Genomic DNA, 13,626 nt, shown 5'->3' on the forward strand with positions numbered 1-13,626 from the left:
TGGAAATGGGTTGCAAAGTGATATTTCTGATGGATATTATGTGTGAAGGAAAGTAGGTCCTTCAACAAAGCAGTATGATCAAATGCAGGTTTAGGGCTGAAGGTGACACGCTTAGATAATACAGATAATTCAGGAGTGGAGAGTGCTTTAGATGAGAGGTTAAGGACACTGTAGTTTGTGACTGGTTCTTGGGATTATGGGTTATTCTTGGTCTGGGAGGTAATGGTGAAGAATGTAGGATGTGAAGGTCATTGGCCAAGCTCGGTTTGTAGGAGAGGATTGGTGGTTGATGGTAAGGCTGTGTAGGGAGCTACAGAGGGACAGGAAGGGAAACACCATTGTTCAGGCAGTTTAAGAGAAGGTGGGATAGCTTTTTGAGGTGAAGTCTGGCATGTTGTTGCAGTCTGAAGTTGGCTAGGCTGATGATAGATAACTTCAGGATTTTGTAGGAGGAGAGAAGTCTGATAGAGTGTAAATTGGCCTAATGGGGCATATAGGTCATTTACTAGACTTCTGTCCACATTAAACCTACCAACAGACAACAGTACTTATATTTTGACAGCTGCTATCCTTTCCACATCAGACGTTCCCGCCCATGTAGCCTTGGCATCCGAAGCAAATGTGTTTGTTTCGATGCAGACTTTTTACAGCAATACACCACCATTCTCAACTCAGCTTTCACTGCACGTAATTACCTCACCAGCCTAGTTAAAAAACAGATATCCTGGGCCATGACATCAATCCTGGTACTGCCGATCCATCCAAAACGCATATTCGGAGCACACTATTGGTGAATCAGTATTATCTTGGTTTGGAATGTGTTAATTAGTCACGTCAACAGGGCCTTGATTTCCTAAAATCATGCCCTGAAATGAGATCCATTTTATCTGAAATTTTGCCCATCACATCTAGAATAGCTTTCCGCTGCCCACCCAATCTCCACATTGTTCTTGTCAGGCCCTATGCTCCTTCTGCACTCATCTCCCTACTGTATGGCTCCTACCCCTGTGACTGTCACCACTGTAAGACTTGCCTTATGCACTCTCCTACCACCACCTATAACAGCCCTGTAACTGGCAAGACATATACTATCAAAGGTAGAGCCACCTAAAAGACAACATGTCATGTAGCAGTTGTTATATGAACACTGTTCAGCCTTCTACATTGGCATGACTACAGCCAATTTATCAATTAGGATGAATGGGCATGGGTAGAGGGTGTATACTAGCAACTTGCAATATCCTGTTGCAGAGCATGCTCTACAACATGACATTCATGACCTCGGCACTTATTTCACCACATGTGCCATCTGGATTTTTCCCTGAGACACCAGTTTCTCAGAACTCCACAGGTGGGAACTAACTCTACAACATGTCCTTGGTTCTCGACACCCACCCACCCTTAATTTACATTAATTTTTTCCATTCCAGCACTTCTTCACTGTAGCTACTCTTTGCTTCACTCCATTTTAGTTTTCTAGCCTTGCATTATCTTTCCCATCTATTTTTCACCAACCCCCTCGCACCTCTGTTATGTACAGTGCTGCTGCTAGTTGTTGAGTAGATTTTTTATATATCCAATTACACAATTAACTTAGAATTTTTTTGGTTTATGGAGATATTATAGCCATTTTTCACCATTGATACACTTAACAATGACAGTTTTATTGTAGTGCAATTTGACATGTGATATTTATCTCTGGTTTTGTTATGTAAATGCTAACATGCGCCCTTGAAAAAAATACAAGTATTAAAACAATATGTTTTGCACAAGAAATGTTCACACATCTCTTGTCAGTATTTCTTTTTTTTAAATTTTGTATAAAAGTCTCAAAACATGGCTGTGGTTGTGATCTAGGCCATTGTGTGTGAATAGTGCAAATTAACATGTAGTAAGCAAAATTTTGCTGTGGCCATTAGGGAATAGGCAAAGGTAGACGTAGGTAACAATCTGCAGAAAAAGTAGTTAAATTCAAAGCTATTGCCCTGAAATGTGTGAAGAATACATAATGACATGACTGTACGTAATTACATGTGATTAAAATTGAGTGTTTCTAAAAGTTGGTGGGCTTTCAATTTATCAGTGCCACAGGCTCTGTATGTAGGGGCTAAGAACAGCTAAAAGTTGGAGGAAAGAGAGAGAGAGAGAGAGAGAGAGAGAGAGAGAGAGAGAGCAGGAGCAGGAGCAGGAGCAGATACACACAGTTTTATTCTTTAACTTCCACACGTGGTCAGGTACTTACTTTCAATACATTTGAAAAATATTCAGTTAAAAGACCATGTTCTTAAATGTTATTGCATTTGCTTCATATGGCAATATTTGTTTTCAGGGTTTGATCTATAGAGCATATAAACCAGTTTTCTGGTCTCCATCATCAAGGTAAGTAACTTCTTCTTTTTATTATATGTGTGACATTTAAGCTAATATATGGGATAAATGGTGTCAGTTACATATTAAGACAGATTTAGCATTAGCCATGAAAGTGAAATGATTTTTTTATGTTTCTCAGTTTTGTGTAACTGTAGCTTTTATTTGTTACTGCTTCTTAATAAAGTAGTTGTGTGGTGCTTAAGTTATGGCTACAAATCCAGTCTCCAGTTAGTCTCATGATTATTTTTTCTATCACAGATTGCTTTCTTTCACAACTGATAATACTTTGTGTGTGTGTGTGTGTGTGTGTGTGTGTGTGTGTGTGTGTGTGTGTGTGAAAATGGCAGGATATATCATGGCTCAATGTTCATACTAAACTATAGGCTCCATTATAACTGGCTGGTAAATCAGTTCAGAGACTGGAGGAAGGCAACAGCATATCACCTCCAATAGGGCCATGGTCAGTGAAGCACTGAGGTGCTCATCCAACCTATAGGTTGAAGACAGTTTTATTATTATTATTATTATTATTATTATTGTTGTTGTTGTTATTATTATAGTAAGAAAGTTCTGGAAAAATGTACATAATTTAATACAGGAGTGTGCCTTTTGATGACACAATGCTTCTGGTATTCAGGCAGTGGTCTAGTTTACTCCTAAATTATTTTTAATAATAATAGTGATATCATTTTTATTATTGTAGTATATGGAAAACAAAAATTAGAATTTTACTCACTGCAGATCTGTCATTAGTGATACCTGTTTTCACCTATTTTTTGTATTACTAATTTGTGAATGTAAAAACTTCTCATTGATTTTTTATAACATCTTTATTTCCTCTACTGCTTTTTGTATTAAAGCTAATTGTAAGATTTCTTCATCTCCTCAAACATGTCCTGCTCCACAGTCTTGTAAGATTGTAAAAACTTCCTTTGCTCTGTACTTACGGTCACTTTTATATTTTGTGACCTGAAATATTAACTCAGTGCTATGACCCAAGTTTTATTTTCTAGCCCAACTTTTTATTTAGTTTTAATTTATAGAATTTGTGAATAACTTTGAATGAATGATATGACCTCTTACCAGATGATTTCCTCTGGCAATACCAGTTACATACAAACCACTGAGCAGTAAATAATGTACGTCTCAAGTCGAGAGGGTGCTGCTGTGTGCAGTTGACGATATGTATAAATAAAACCAGGATGCAAATGTTATTGGACCACTGTTATTTAGATCTGAATTCTCTTAGCTGAATGCTGGGGACAGATTCTTCAGTTAGGACACTTCTCTTTCTGGTCTCTTGCCTTGACATTTTGACTTCATAGTTGTAAAACAAGCTTCCTATTCTGCCATGAAGTAACCCTCTAAACGAGTGCCAAATGGGGTGATAAGAAATGGAACTCGTAACTGAGAAGATGAAGGTTCAAATACCCATCCAGTCATGCACGATTTGTGTGTTTTATGGTTTCTGTAAATGGCATTAATCAAATGCTGGCATGGTTCTGTGAACAAAGCAATGAATGATTTCTTTCTGCACTCTTGTCTGTCCGACATACTGCACCTGTTAGATGACCTCTGTCAGAGAGAGGTTACTGTTTGTTGAGCTGTACTTTGGCTTAAGTTCAGAGAAAAGGGCATTTCAGTTTGTATGCTAACTCTCCACAGTATGGATCCCCAGTACAGAAGGAAATAATCCAATGAAAATCTTCTATGTTTGACAGGATTGGTTGTTATTGATGCAAGTTTTGATTTCCCAAGGAAGTTTAAACTTGTTTAGATTTCCCAAGGAAGTTTAAACTCCAGTAAATGGATTCAAAAGTGGTCTTAGATGTTATAAATATCTTCTTTACAACCAAAAATAATTGAATAAATTAATGTAACTATTCTTCATATGGTTGAAGCATTGAGCAGTTGACAGACATGTAAACAAGACTGAAATCATCCCTAATATTGTGGACAATGTTATTTCTTGAGGCGGGGGGGGGGGGGGGGGGGGGGGGGGAGGAGGAGGAGGAGGAGGAGGAGGAGAAGAAGATTAGTGCTTAACATCCCATCAACAAAAAGGGCATTACAGACAGAGCACAATTGGATTAATTGGATTAGGGAAGGATGGGGGAGGAAATCAGCTGTGCCCTTTCAGAGGAACGGTACCGGCATTTGCCTGAAGGTAGAATGGAAAATCACGGCTATTTCTTGGAGCTAACAGACTAACACACAAACAATTGCTGTGACACTGGAGTCAAACAGGGATAGTTGCAGTTGACCACTTTATTCCTCAACTATATGGTGAGTAGTTACCTTTACTTTTTGCATTATTGTATTCCACTCAGAATTTTCTAGAGTAAGGTACAGTAAGACTGTAATGATGATCCACTGTGTGTTTCAGAAAAGACTCAAAGAGTGAGCCATTTCACTCAGTTGGCAAATCCAAAATTTCAAATAACCAGACAGGGATGTATGTGTTTTAGTAGACATGAAACTTCATTGTGTTGCTTTCTGCATAGCTGGATGCATAATGAGACATTACACAGTAAAAAAGTACAGCAGTGTTAGGCAAAATTATAGTTATTATTGTGAATGCATCAGTCATTTATAGTATATAATTTTTTAATTTTTAAAAATACTTATTGCTCCTGGTAGAAGTCCCCCTTTTAGCCTGTACAGTTAACAGAGTATGCTGAGTGGGGTGCATAGGACTGAGCTCACCTCTATCACACCCTCCATCTTATCAGAAATGAAATCCACATCCATACTCAACCCAGCCTTCTCAGATGTTGCCTATGTTTGTAGTGTAGGTCCAGTGTTCTTCGTATTATGTATTTTAAAGTTCTATGTACTGTGCTTCATAACCCATTTTTTGTGGTTTAGATGCTTTGGTTACATACATCACAATAATTTAAAAATAAATTGGGAAACTTTCCTTGTTTCTTTAAATTTGTAGCCTCATGTCATTTTAATGTTTCTGAGGTAAACATGTGGAGCCCAGGATGATTTGGAATTAATACACTTCTCCACATAAAAACACACAGTTCACTCATATTGAATAATTACCCTCAGAGATATAACTCCATTTACAGATATGTGTTGAATCTGTTAAAGCAAAAGTTCTGGCTGGCATGAATGCCAGAGCAGTGCTGGCATAGACGTTTATCCTTCCTCTTTAGAATGGTGACACTGTGCCATTTTTTAGCTGAGTTATTGAAATATTAAATTACTTTAATATAGCTGTAGATTATTTGGACATAGGTACCTCTCCAACTTTGGCACTGATTTTAAACTAAAAGTTAAAGTGTTTACTCTGATGAGGTGCCTTCATAGAGGTTTGACTTTGGTTTGTGTGTAACTGCACAGTTGTGCATGTGACCCTTACATGATGAGAATAATTCTTCTTTGAGCCAGATATCAATGTTGAACTCTCCTGCCTTAAAGTCCCATGTTACTACCAAACTGCAGAAGTCAGCCAAGTTAATATTTTGTCTTTAGCTAATACTGATCAAAGAAAACTTCATTTTTATTTAGTTTTAACACCCAAAAATTTTCAGGACAGCACTGGCAGAAGCTGAGCTGGAATATAACCCAACTCACTGCAGTCAGGCTGTTACGGTACGCTTCCTGATAAAGGACCTACCACCACAACTGAAAAAAATTACACCCCAACATGCATCACAAGTGTATTTGTTAATATGGACCACAACTCCTTGGACTCTGCCAATGACAAGTGCAGTATGTTATAGTCCAGAGATGACATACAGTGCAATTCATTTGGACAATTCAAAAGATGAACTGTACATTTTAGCTTCTGAATGTATGAAGGACTTGCTAAACAAGACTGGAGCACAAGCAGAAGTTATCTCATCTTTTAAAGGTAAATTAATTCTCTGTACTTTCTATACCTGCTTTTTAACAGGGCGACAGCTGCAGAATCGAGCAGATGTGTTAGGAGCAGCACCAGTTTCTGTTTGTATGCAGAATTTGGTTTAAATTTTGTTCTCACATGCCTTGGAAAGGAAGTGAATAGCATGTGTGTATATAACTGTGTTGACTAGTGTATATTAATTTACTCATATTCTAATTTATTGTAAGTTTTTCCACAAATTTTAATACATTTGCATTGTGTGAGCTAATGTTGGAGTGCTGTGAGAATGTGAAAGGCTGAAGTAGCATAGCAACATTACTCCTTGGGTTAGTGATATGTTCTTTGGTATAGACAAACATTGATGGATAGAGAATGCATCTGTTGTGTATGGATGCAGGGGAGAATTGGCCACTGTCCATAAACAGTAGAAAGCTGTATTGTCCACAGTGGATGGGCCTCATTGTGCTGTCCTGGGCTGCAGTGGTGTTGGGTAACCTGTGACAAATGTTATGGCACCTGGGTGCCTACAGCATCACATGGGATCCCTGATATCACAGAGACTTTTAGCATCCTTGTTCTCAGTCAGTGTTCACCTGATGGTGAATGGTGAACAGTGGCAGGGTTGCGAATCTCTGTGTTATAGGTAACAGTTAGTACTGGCTGAGCAGCTGTCCCCTTATACCTTAAAAACAAGTTTGAGTTATTTCCCTCTGCTGAAAGTACATCTGAGGCAGTATGGAATGCCTTGCTCGTTTGGACTGTAGACAACATTCCTAAAAAAGGCCTGAACAAGTGTAGAGGGTGGGATTGCTTGTAATTGGAAGCTCAAGAGTTAGGTGGGTGGTGGAGCCCCTTAGGGAAAAAGCAGACAGGTTAGAAAGGAAGGGCAGTGTCAACTCTGTTTCCTTGTCAGGTGGGAGGGGGGGGGATTGCATCCAAGATGTGGAGGAGGCTTTACCAGCAGCAGTTGAGCATACTGAGTGCACACAGCTGCAAATCATTGTTCATATCAGCATGAATGACACTTGCTTGTCAGCATCAGAGGCCGTTTTCGAGTGCTGCAGACAGCTGTCTGCTTTGGTGAGGACAATTAGTCTTACGCATGGCATGAAACCACAGTTAGCATTTTGTGATATGTTTCCAGAGCTGATCATGTTGTTTGGAGCCGAATGGAAGGTTTAAACCAGAGGCTCAAACAATGTTGTGATTACCATGAATGTTGCTTTCTTGAACTTTGCTGTTGAGTGAAGAATTGTAGGAATCTCCTCTCCGCCCCCCCCCCCCCCCCTCCCCCCCAGCCCTCCCCCCAGCCCTCCCCAACCCAGCACCCTTCGTAGGTCAGGTGTGCACTATATGCAGGAAGTGGCTATATAAGGTTAGTGAAGTATGTGTTATGTGCAAATGGTTGTTTTCTTTAAAAGGGTAGCAAAATTGCTCCACCAGCTCTGTATGATCCATTCTCACTCCAGAAATAGAATAATACTATCTTCTTCTTATTTTTCTTGTGCCTTTATTCTGTATAGTCATGGGGGGGGGGGGCTTGTTTTAACATGTCTTGGCTTTGTTAATGAATTAGGTGCTGGGTGCCCTTCCTGTCACGTTAGTGTGTGTGAAAGAAGTGCTCCCATTCCAGCGGCAGTGTACTGTAGGTGTCTGGAGGAATGAAGTGTTCCTAGTGATTGGAAATAAGTGCAGGCTATTCCTATTTTCAAGCAGGGCTGTCGAACAGATGCACAAACTGCCGGTCTGTACCTATGATGTGATGTAATGTGAATCTGTTGTGGAATTTTTTATGTTTTACACTCATGAAAATATCCTCTGTAGGAATCAATGTGGATTTCATAAACAAAATCTGTGCTCACTCTGTTTGTCCACTAGACCAAGAAAGAAGATATCGTTGCTCAGGTTGATGCTGTGTTCCTTGCTTTCACATACCAAATTAAGGAAAGTTTTAGCAACAGTTGGATTATATATCAGCAAGTAGTATAAAGCCACCCCCCAAACCGGTTGTACAGGCAAGGCATATCTGTGCTACAAAGTTGATGATGATGTCTTCAAATTCACCACCGCTCCTGTTAATCTTGTCCTCAAGAGTTTACCTTTAAATTCATTGCAGATGTTGTTGGTATAACACTACACCTCCTGGAGAATCTAATCTTTCTTTCTGATACTCGTGGTAACTCTGATGAAGCCGTATTTGAAATGGGGGTGCACTGTTTATATTGACAATTGGTATTGAAGCCCAGGCCTTTTCCTCTGGCTTCATAACCATGGAACGGCCACATATGGTACTGTTTTTAGGAACATGCGCAACTAAAATGAGGAAGGATCTAGTGTGTGTTCACCAATATAATGCTTATGCCTAAGTGGTGGGACTAAAGAGAAATGTGGATGTTGACCATGTGTAATACCGTGTAGATGTTTCTGGTGAAAGTCTCAAGAAACCTCAACATATTACAGATTATAACTCAAGCATAGGAACACTTGATTGTACTGATATGCTAATGAGTTCCCAATCAGTGTGAAAGATGGTGAAGAGGTATAAAGAGTTCCTTTCCCACTTACTCTACTCATGTGTTTTAAATGCTCATGCTCTCCACTGTGTAGTAACAGGGCAAAAAATGTCAACAGGAGACTTCCCTTTGCTCCGCGAAGAGAAATTATAGGCTTATGCCACAGAATGGAAGCAAGGTGACAGGGGGGAGTGCTTTGATGACAAGAATCCTCTACAATTTACTTGGAGGCATTATCCAAGTATTTTTGAGAGTGAACATTCAAAGAAGAGTATACCAATGCAGAGATGCACTGTTTACTTTAAACAGAAAGTGCACCAAGAAACAAGGTAAAAATGCAAACATGAAGTTTACACTGACATGTCTCTAAAATTAAATGAAAAAGAAAATATGAGGACAGAAAAATGTTACTAACCACAGATACATGCACAGGAAAGGTAACATTACATTGAAACGCCACTAAAACTCAATGAAAAACAAAAAAAATGAAAACGAAAGAATGTTATTAACCTTGGATACTGACACAGGAAAGAGACAATACACTGATATGTCTCCAAAACTAAATGAAAAACAAAAAATAGACACAAAAACATTGAAAAGTATTTTTAACTTTATTAGTGTTGGTTCAAAGCCTGGATCCAAAAGAAGGATGGAAAATGTGCACAGATGGTGTGGAAGCTACTGTAGCATTTAAAACATTCTTACTTTGAAACTTCTATCCAGACGAATTGCCGCTTTCACAAGCATCACAAGCAAAACAGTCACAGTTTCAAGATGCTTTAACATTGATTTTGTATGTGACATACAAGAATTAAAACCACAGCTTTCATTGTCTCAATGTAACAAGATTATATACACTCCTGGAAATGGAAAAAAGAACACATTGACACCGGTGTGTCAGACCCACCATACTTGCTCCGGACACTGCAAGAGGGCTGTACAAGCAATGATCACACGCACGGCACAGCGGACACACCAGGAACCGCGGTGTTGGCCGTCGAATGGCGCTAGCTGCGCAGCATTTGTGCACCGCCGCCGTTAGTGTCAGCCAGTTTGCCGTGGCATACGGAGCTCCATTGCAGTCTTTAACACTGGTAGCATGCCCTGACAGCGTGGACGTGAACCGTATGTGCAGTTGACGGACTTTGAGCGAGGGCGTATAGTGGGCATGCGGGAGGCCGGGTGGACGTACCGCCGAATTGCTCAACACGTGGGGCGTGAGGTCTCCACAGTACATCGATGTTGTCGCCAGTGGTCGGCGGAAGGTGCACGTGCCCGTCGACCTGGGACCGGACTGCAGCGATGCACGGATGCACGCCAAGACCGTAGGATCCTACGCAGTGCCGTAGGGGACCGCACCGCCACTTCCCAGCAAATTAGGGACACTGTTGGTCCTGGGGTATCGGCGAGGACCATTCGCAACCGTCTCCATGAAGCTGGGCTACGGTCCCGCACACCGTTAGGCTGTCTTCCGCTCACGCCCCAACATCGTGCAGCCTGCCTCCAGTGGTGTCGCGACAGGCGTGAATGGAGGGACGAATGGAGACGTGTCGTCTTCAGCAATGAGAGTTGCTTCTGCCTTGGTGCCAATGATGGTCGTATGCGTGTTTGGCGCCGTGCAGGTGAGCGCCACAATCAGGACTGCATACGACCGAGGCACACAGGGCCAACACCCGGCATCATGGTGTGGGGAGCGATCTCCTACACTGGCCGTACACCACTGGTGATCGTCGAGGGGACACTGAATAGTGCACGGTACATCCAAACTGTCATCGAACCCATCGTTCTACCATTCCTAGACCGGCAAGGGAACTTGCTGTTCCAACAGGACAATGCCCGTCCGCATGTATCCCGTGCCACCCAACGTGCTCTAGAAGGTGTAAGTCAACTACCCTGGCCAGCAAGATCTCCGGATCTGTCCCCCAATTGAGCATGTTTGGGACTGGATGAAGCGTCGTCTCACTCGGTCTGCACGTCCAGCACGAACGCTGGTCCAACTGAGGCGCCAGGTGGAAATGGCATGGCAAGCCGTTCCACAGGACTACATCCAGCATCTCTACGATCGTCTCCATGGGAGAATAGCAGCCTGCATTGCTGCGAAAGGTGGATATACACTGTACTAGTGCCGACATTCTGCATGCTCTGTTGCCTGTGTCTATGTGCCTGTGGTTCTGTCAGTGTGATCATGTGATGTATCTGACCCCAGGAATGTGTCAATAAAGTTTCCCCTTCCTGGGACAATGAATTCACGGTGTTCTTATTTCAATTTCCAGGAGTGTATAATTGCCAGTTCTCAGTATGCAACTATTATTTGGACACAAGTGAAAAGTATTTAGAAACCATGGTTATATGGCTTTGGAGATTGCCTAGAGAATTACACTGTCATGCAAATGCAACTCAAACACGTGACTGCAGTCTCAGGCAACTGAAAGCTCGCTGAGTGTGAGTTGTGTTTGCTTGATGGAGTGTGTGTGTGTGTGTGTGTGTGTGTGTGTGTGTGTGTGTGTGCTCTACTTTTGAAAAAGGCCTTATGGAGGACAGCAGGTGTTATGGGAGAGTAACTAAGAAAGAACACTCAGATTAATCCAAAGTGACACAGAGCTTTCATCACAGACTACTAAAATTGTACTAAAAACTATAAGAAAGATTTAATTCTTAGGCACAATGCAATATTGACATACCTTTGTGTTTGTGCAGTAATTCATTTCTAGAGGAGCTTTAAAATGACGTTCTTTAGGTGTCAGAGTAACTATATTTATTTTGTATTGGAGAGAGGGGGGGCAAAACCCAGAGTGGCAGACAGTCATTATCCCCAGTGCTCCAAAAATATGCAGCTCAGGCGAGCCAGTCTGTGCAACAAAACCAATCACAGGAGCGGCTCAAATGCTATCTCTCAGCACAGGTAACAGTATTAGCAACAACAAAGCTGCCCTCAGCATGGAATGCAGCAAGCATGTTTGTTGTAACAGTGAGAGGCTTAATTTCAGAAGAAACTGTGAAAGACCTTGGAAAACATATAAAATATAAACAGTCGTAACTATGATATAATTCTTCTGCAGTGTTAATCTTACCCATTGTTGCATTCTAGAAACACAGAGACTTCTCTCAGACTATGTAAATGGTATTGCTATAATATGGTGAAGAATATGCTCATAGCACAATTCAGTATTAATATCATAAGTACTTTATGTGTGGCTTGGTAGCTCAGTGGACAGGTGTCAGATTACAAACCAAAAAGTAGTGGCTCAGTCCTCAGTCATACCATGGAATTTCTTTCACTTCTTTTACCATTGTGTGTGTGTGTGTGTGTGTGTGTGTGTGTGTGTGTGTGTGTGTGTGTGAAAAACTGGCTGGGTAAGCTAGTTTAAATGTTGGGGAGAGGTGGGGGCATATTGCCCCCTACAGGACCATGCCTAGTAAAGCATTGTGCTCAAACCAGTCTTCAGGTTGTCAACAGACTTATTTTTTTAAGCACCTTGTGACAGATTCTGTACATCTGCAGTTTTCATGTGTGTATCATTGTTATATAAAGATTACTAACAAATTAGATACACAGCCACATTTATTTTACTTTTTTCACTCAGTGTATTTACCTGTCCTTGGAAATTTCCCACAAAAATGTATAGTGACACCCCATTTTTTGTTCCCACATTTTACGTTTTCCCACTTTCTACGTTCATTTTTGTCGATCTCAGCAGAAGTCCTGTTGTCTCAATGCACTTTCCCATCATTAATGATTCTGTGTTACAACATTTCCCAGGTTTCAGGTTTTCTTTGATGATATCACAATGTTTAACACTGATTTTCATATAGATTTCTGCAAAACGAGCATTGTATTCCTACTCAAAGTTAGCCTTGGAATAAAGCAGAAAATGCAGATTATATGCAAAATTATTGTTCACATAACTTAGCGTTATTGCGGCAATCAAGATTTTCATTGTTAGAGTGTTGGGACATGACCACCTGCATTATAAGTTCATAATGTTTGGAAGGGTGGGAAAGTATGCTGAGTCACTGCCTTATGATAATCAGAATTTGATGACATTGACTCCAGTAGCAAACTTCATTGCGTTGTATTACAACAGCTTTAATTTAGTTTCACACCCATTTATACAAATAAATGTTGCTTTTGAACATGGCTGTCTCTATAATGTTCTTATATGAATTGTTGTTACTTCCACATGAAGTATGATAATCTGTACTAGGCATGCAGTCTTAGGGTAGTATGACCTGATGGCTGATGTAAACATTCGTCCTAAAGATGGTCCATAACATGATGAGAATTTCTGCCCTCTCTCTCACACGGGATATCCCTAAACCAAGTGACCTTGTCAGCAGCAAGCTGTGGGTTTCACGCTTCTTGTTCCTGTTTCCTGTCAACTTTAGTGTTATAATCAGTATTGTGTTCCAAGTTGTGTTTACCATAATTTTATGATGATTATCGGTAATAAGTCCCACATGAGAATACAAGTATCTCTTTAATATGGCCTCACAAAAGACTTCTCCTTCCATTTTTTTTTTACACCATTGGACAGTATAAGAACAAAGGGGGAAACCTCTGCGCGTGTTTGTTTGTGTCAGCACTCAGCCACTGCTATTACGACTATGACGAAGGTAGTGGCTGAATGCTAATACACACAAAAACACATTTCCTACTTCGTTCCAGTCATGTCCAATGGTGTAACTAAAAGATAGAAGCAAAACTCTTTCGTGACATTAGGCCTACATTCAAAAAATATTTGTGTTTTACTGTGAGGCTTATTATGATAATCATTATAAAATTATGGCAAATAAAACTTGTAACACAATGTTGGCTAAAACACTGAAGTTGGCAGTCTTTGTAAACAGAGAACATTTGGCACAAAATCTCCAGCTTGTTGTGTTTCC

The 13,626-nt window shown here is 40.6% G+C and overlaps 1 protein-coding gene across 1 annotated transcript in view; it reads left to right on the forward strand.

Annotated features, from left to right (window-relative positions):
• LOC124795032 (isoleucine--tRNA ligase, mitochondrial) overlaps positions 1-13,626 on the forward strand; it is a 103,224-nt gene that overhangs the window by 55,549 nt on the left and 34,049 nt on the right. Inside the window, exons 5-6 of the mRNA XM_047258809.1 lie at positions 2,330-2,379; positions 5,913-6,235. Of these exons, the coding sequence (XP_047114765.1) occupies positions 2,330-2,379; positions 5,913-6,235 (373 nt within the window). The remainder of the gene's footprint in view (positions 1-2,329; positions 2,380-5,912; positions 6,236-13,626) is intronic.

Source organism: Schistocerca piceifrons, chromosome 4, assembly GCF_021461385.2.
Source record: "Schistocerca piceifrons isolate TAMUIC-IGC-003096 chromosome 4, iqSchPice1.1, whole genome shotgun sequence".
Lineage (NCBI taxonomy): Eukaryota > Metazoa > Arthropoda > Insecta > Orthoptera > Acrididae > Schistocerca > Schistocerca piceifrons.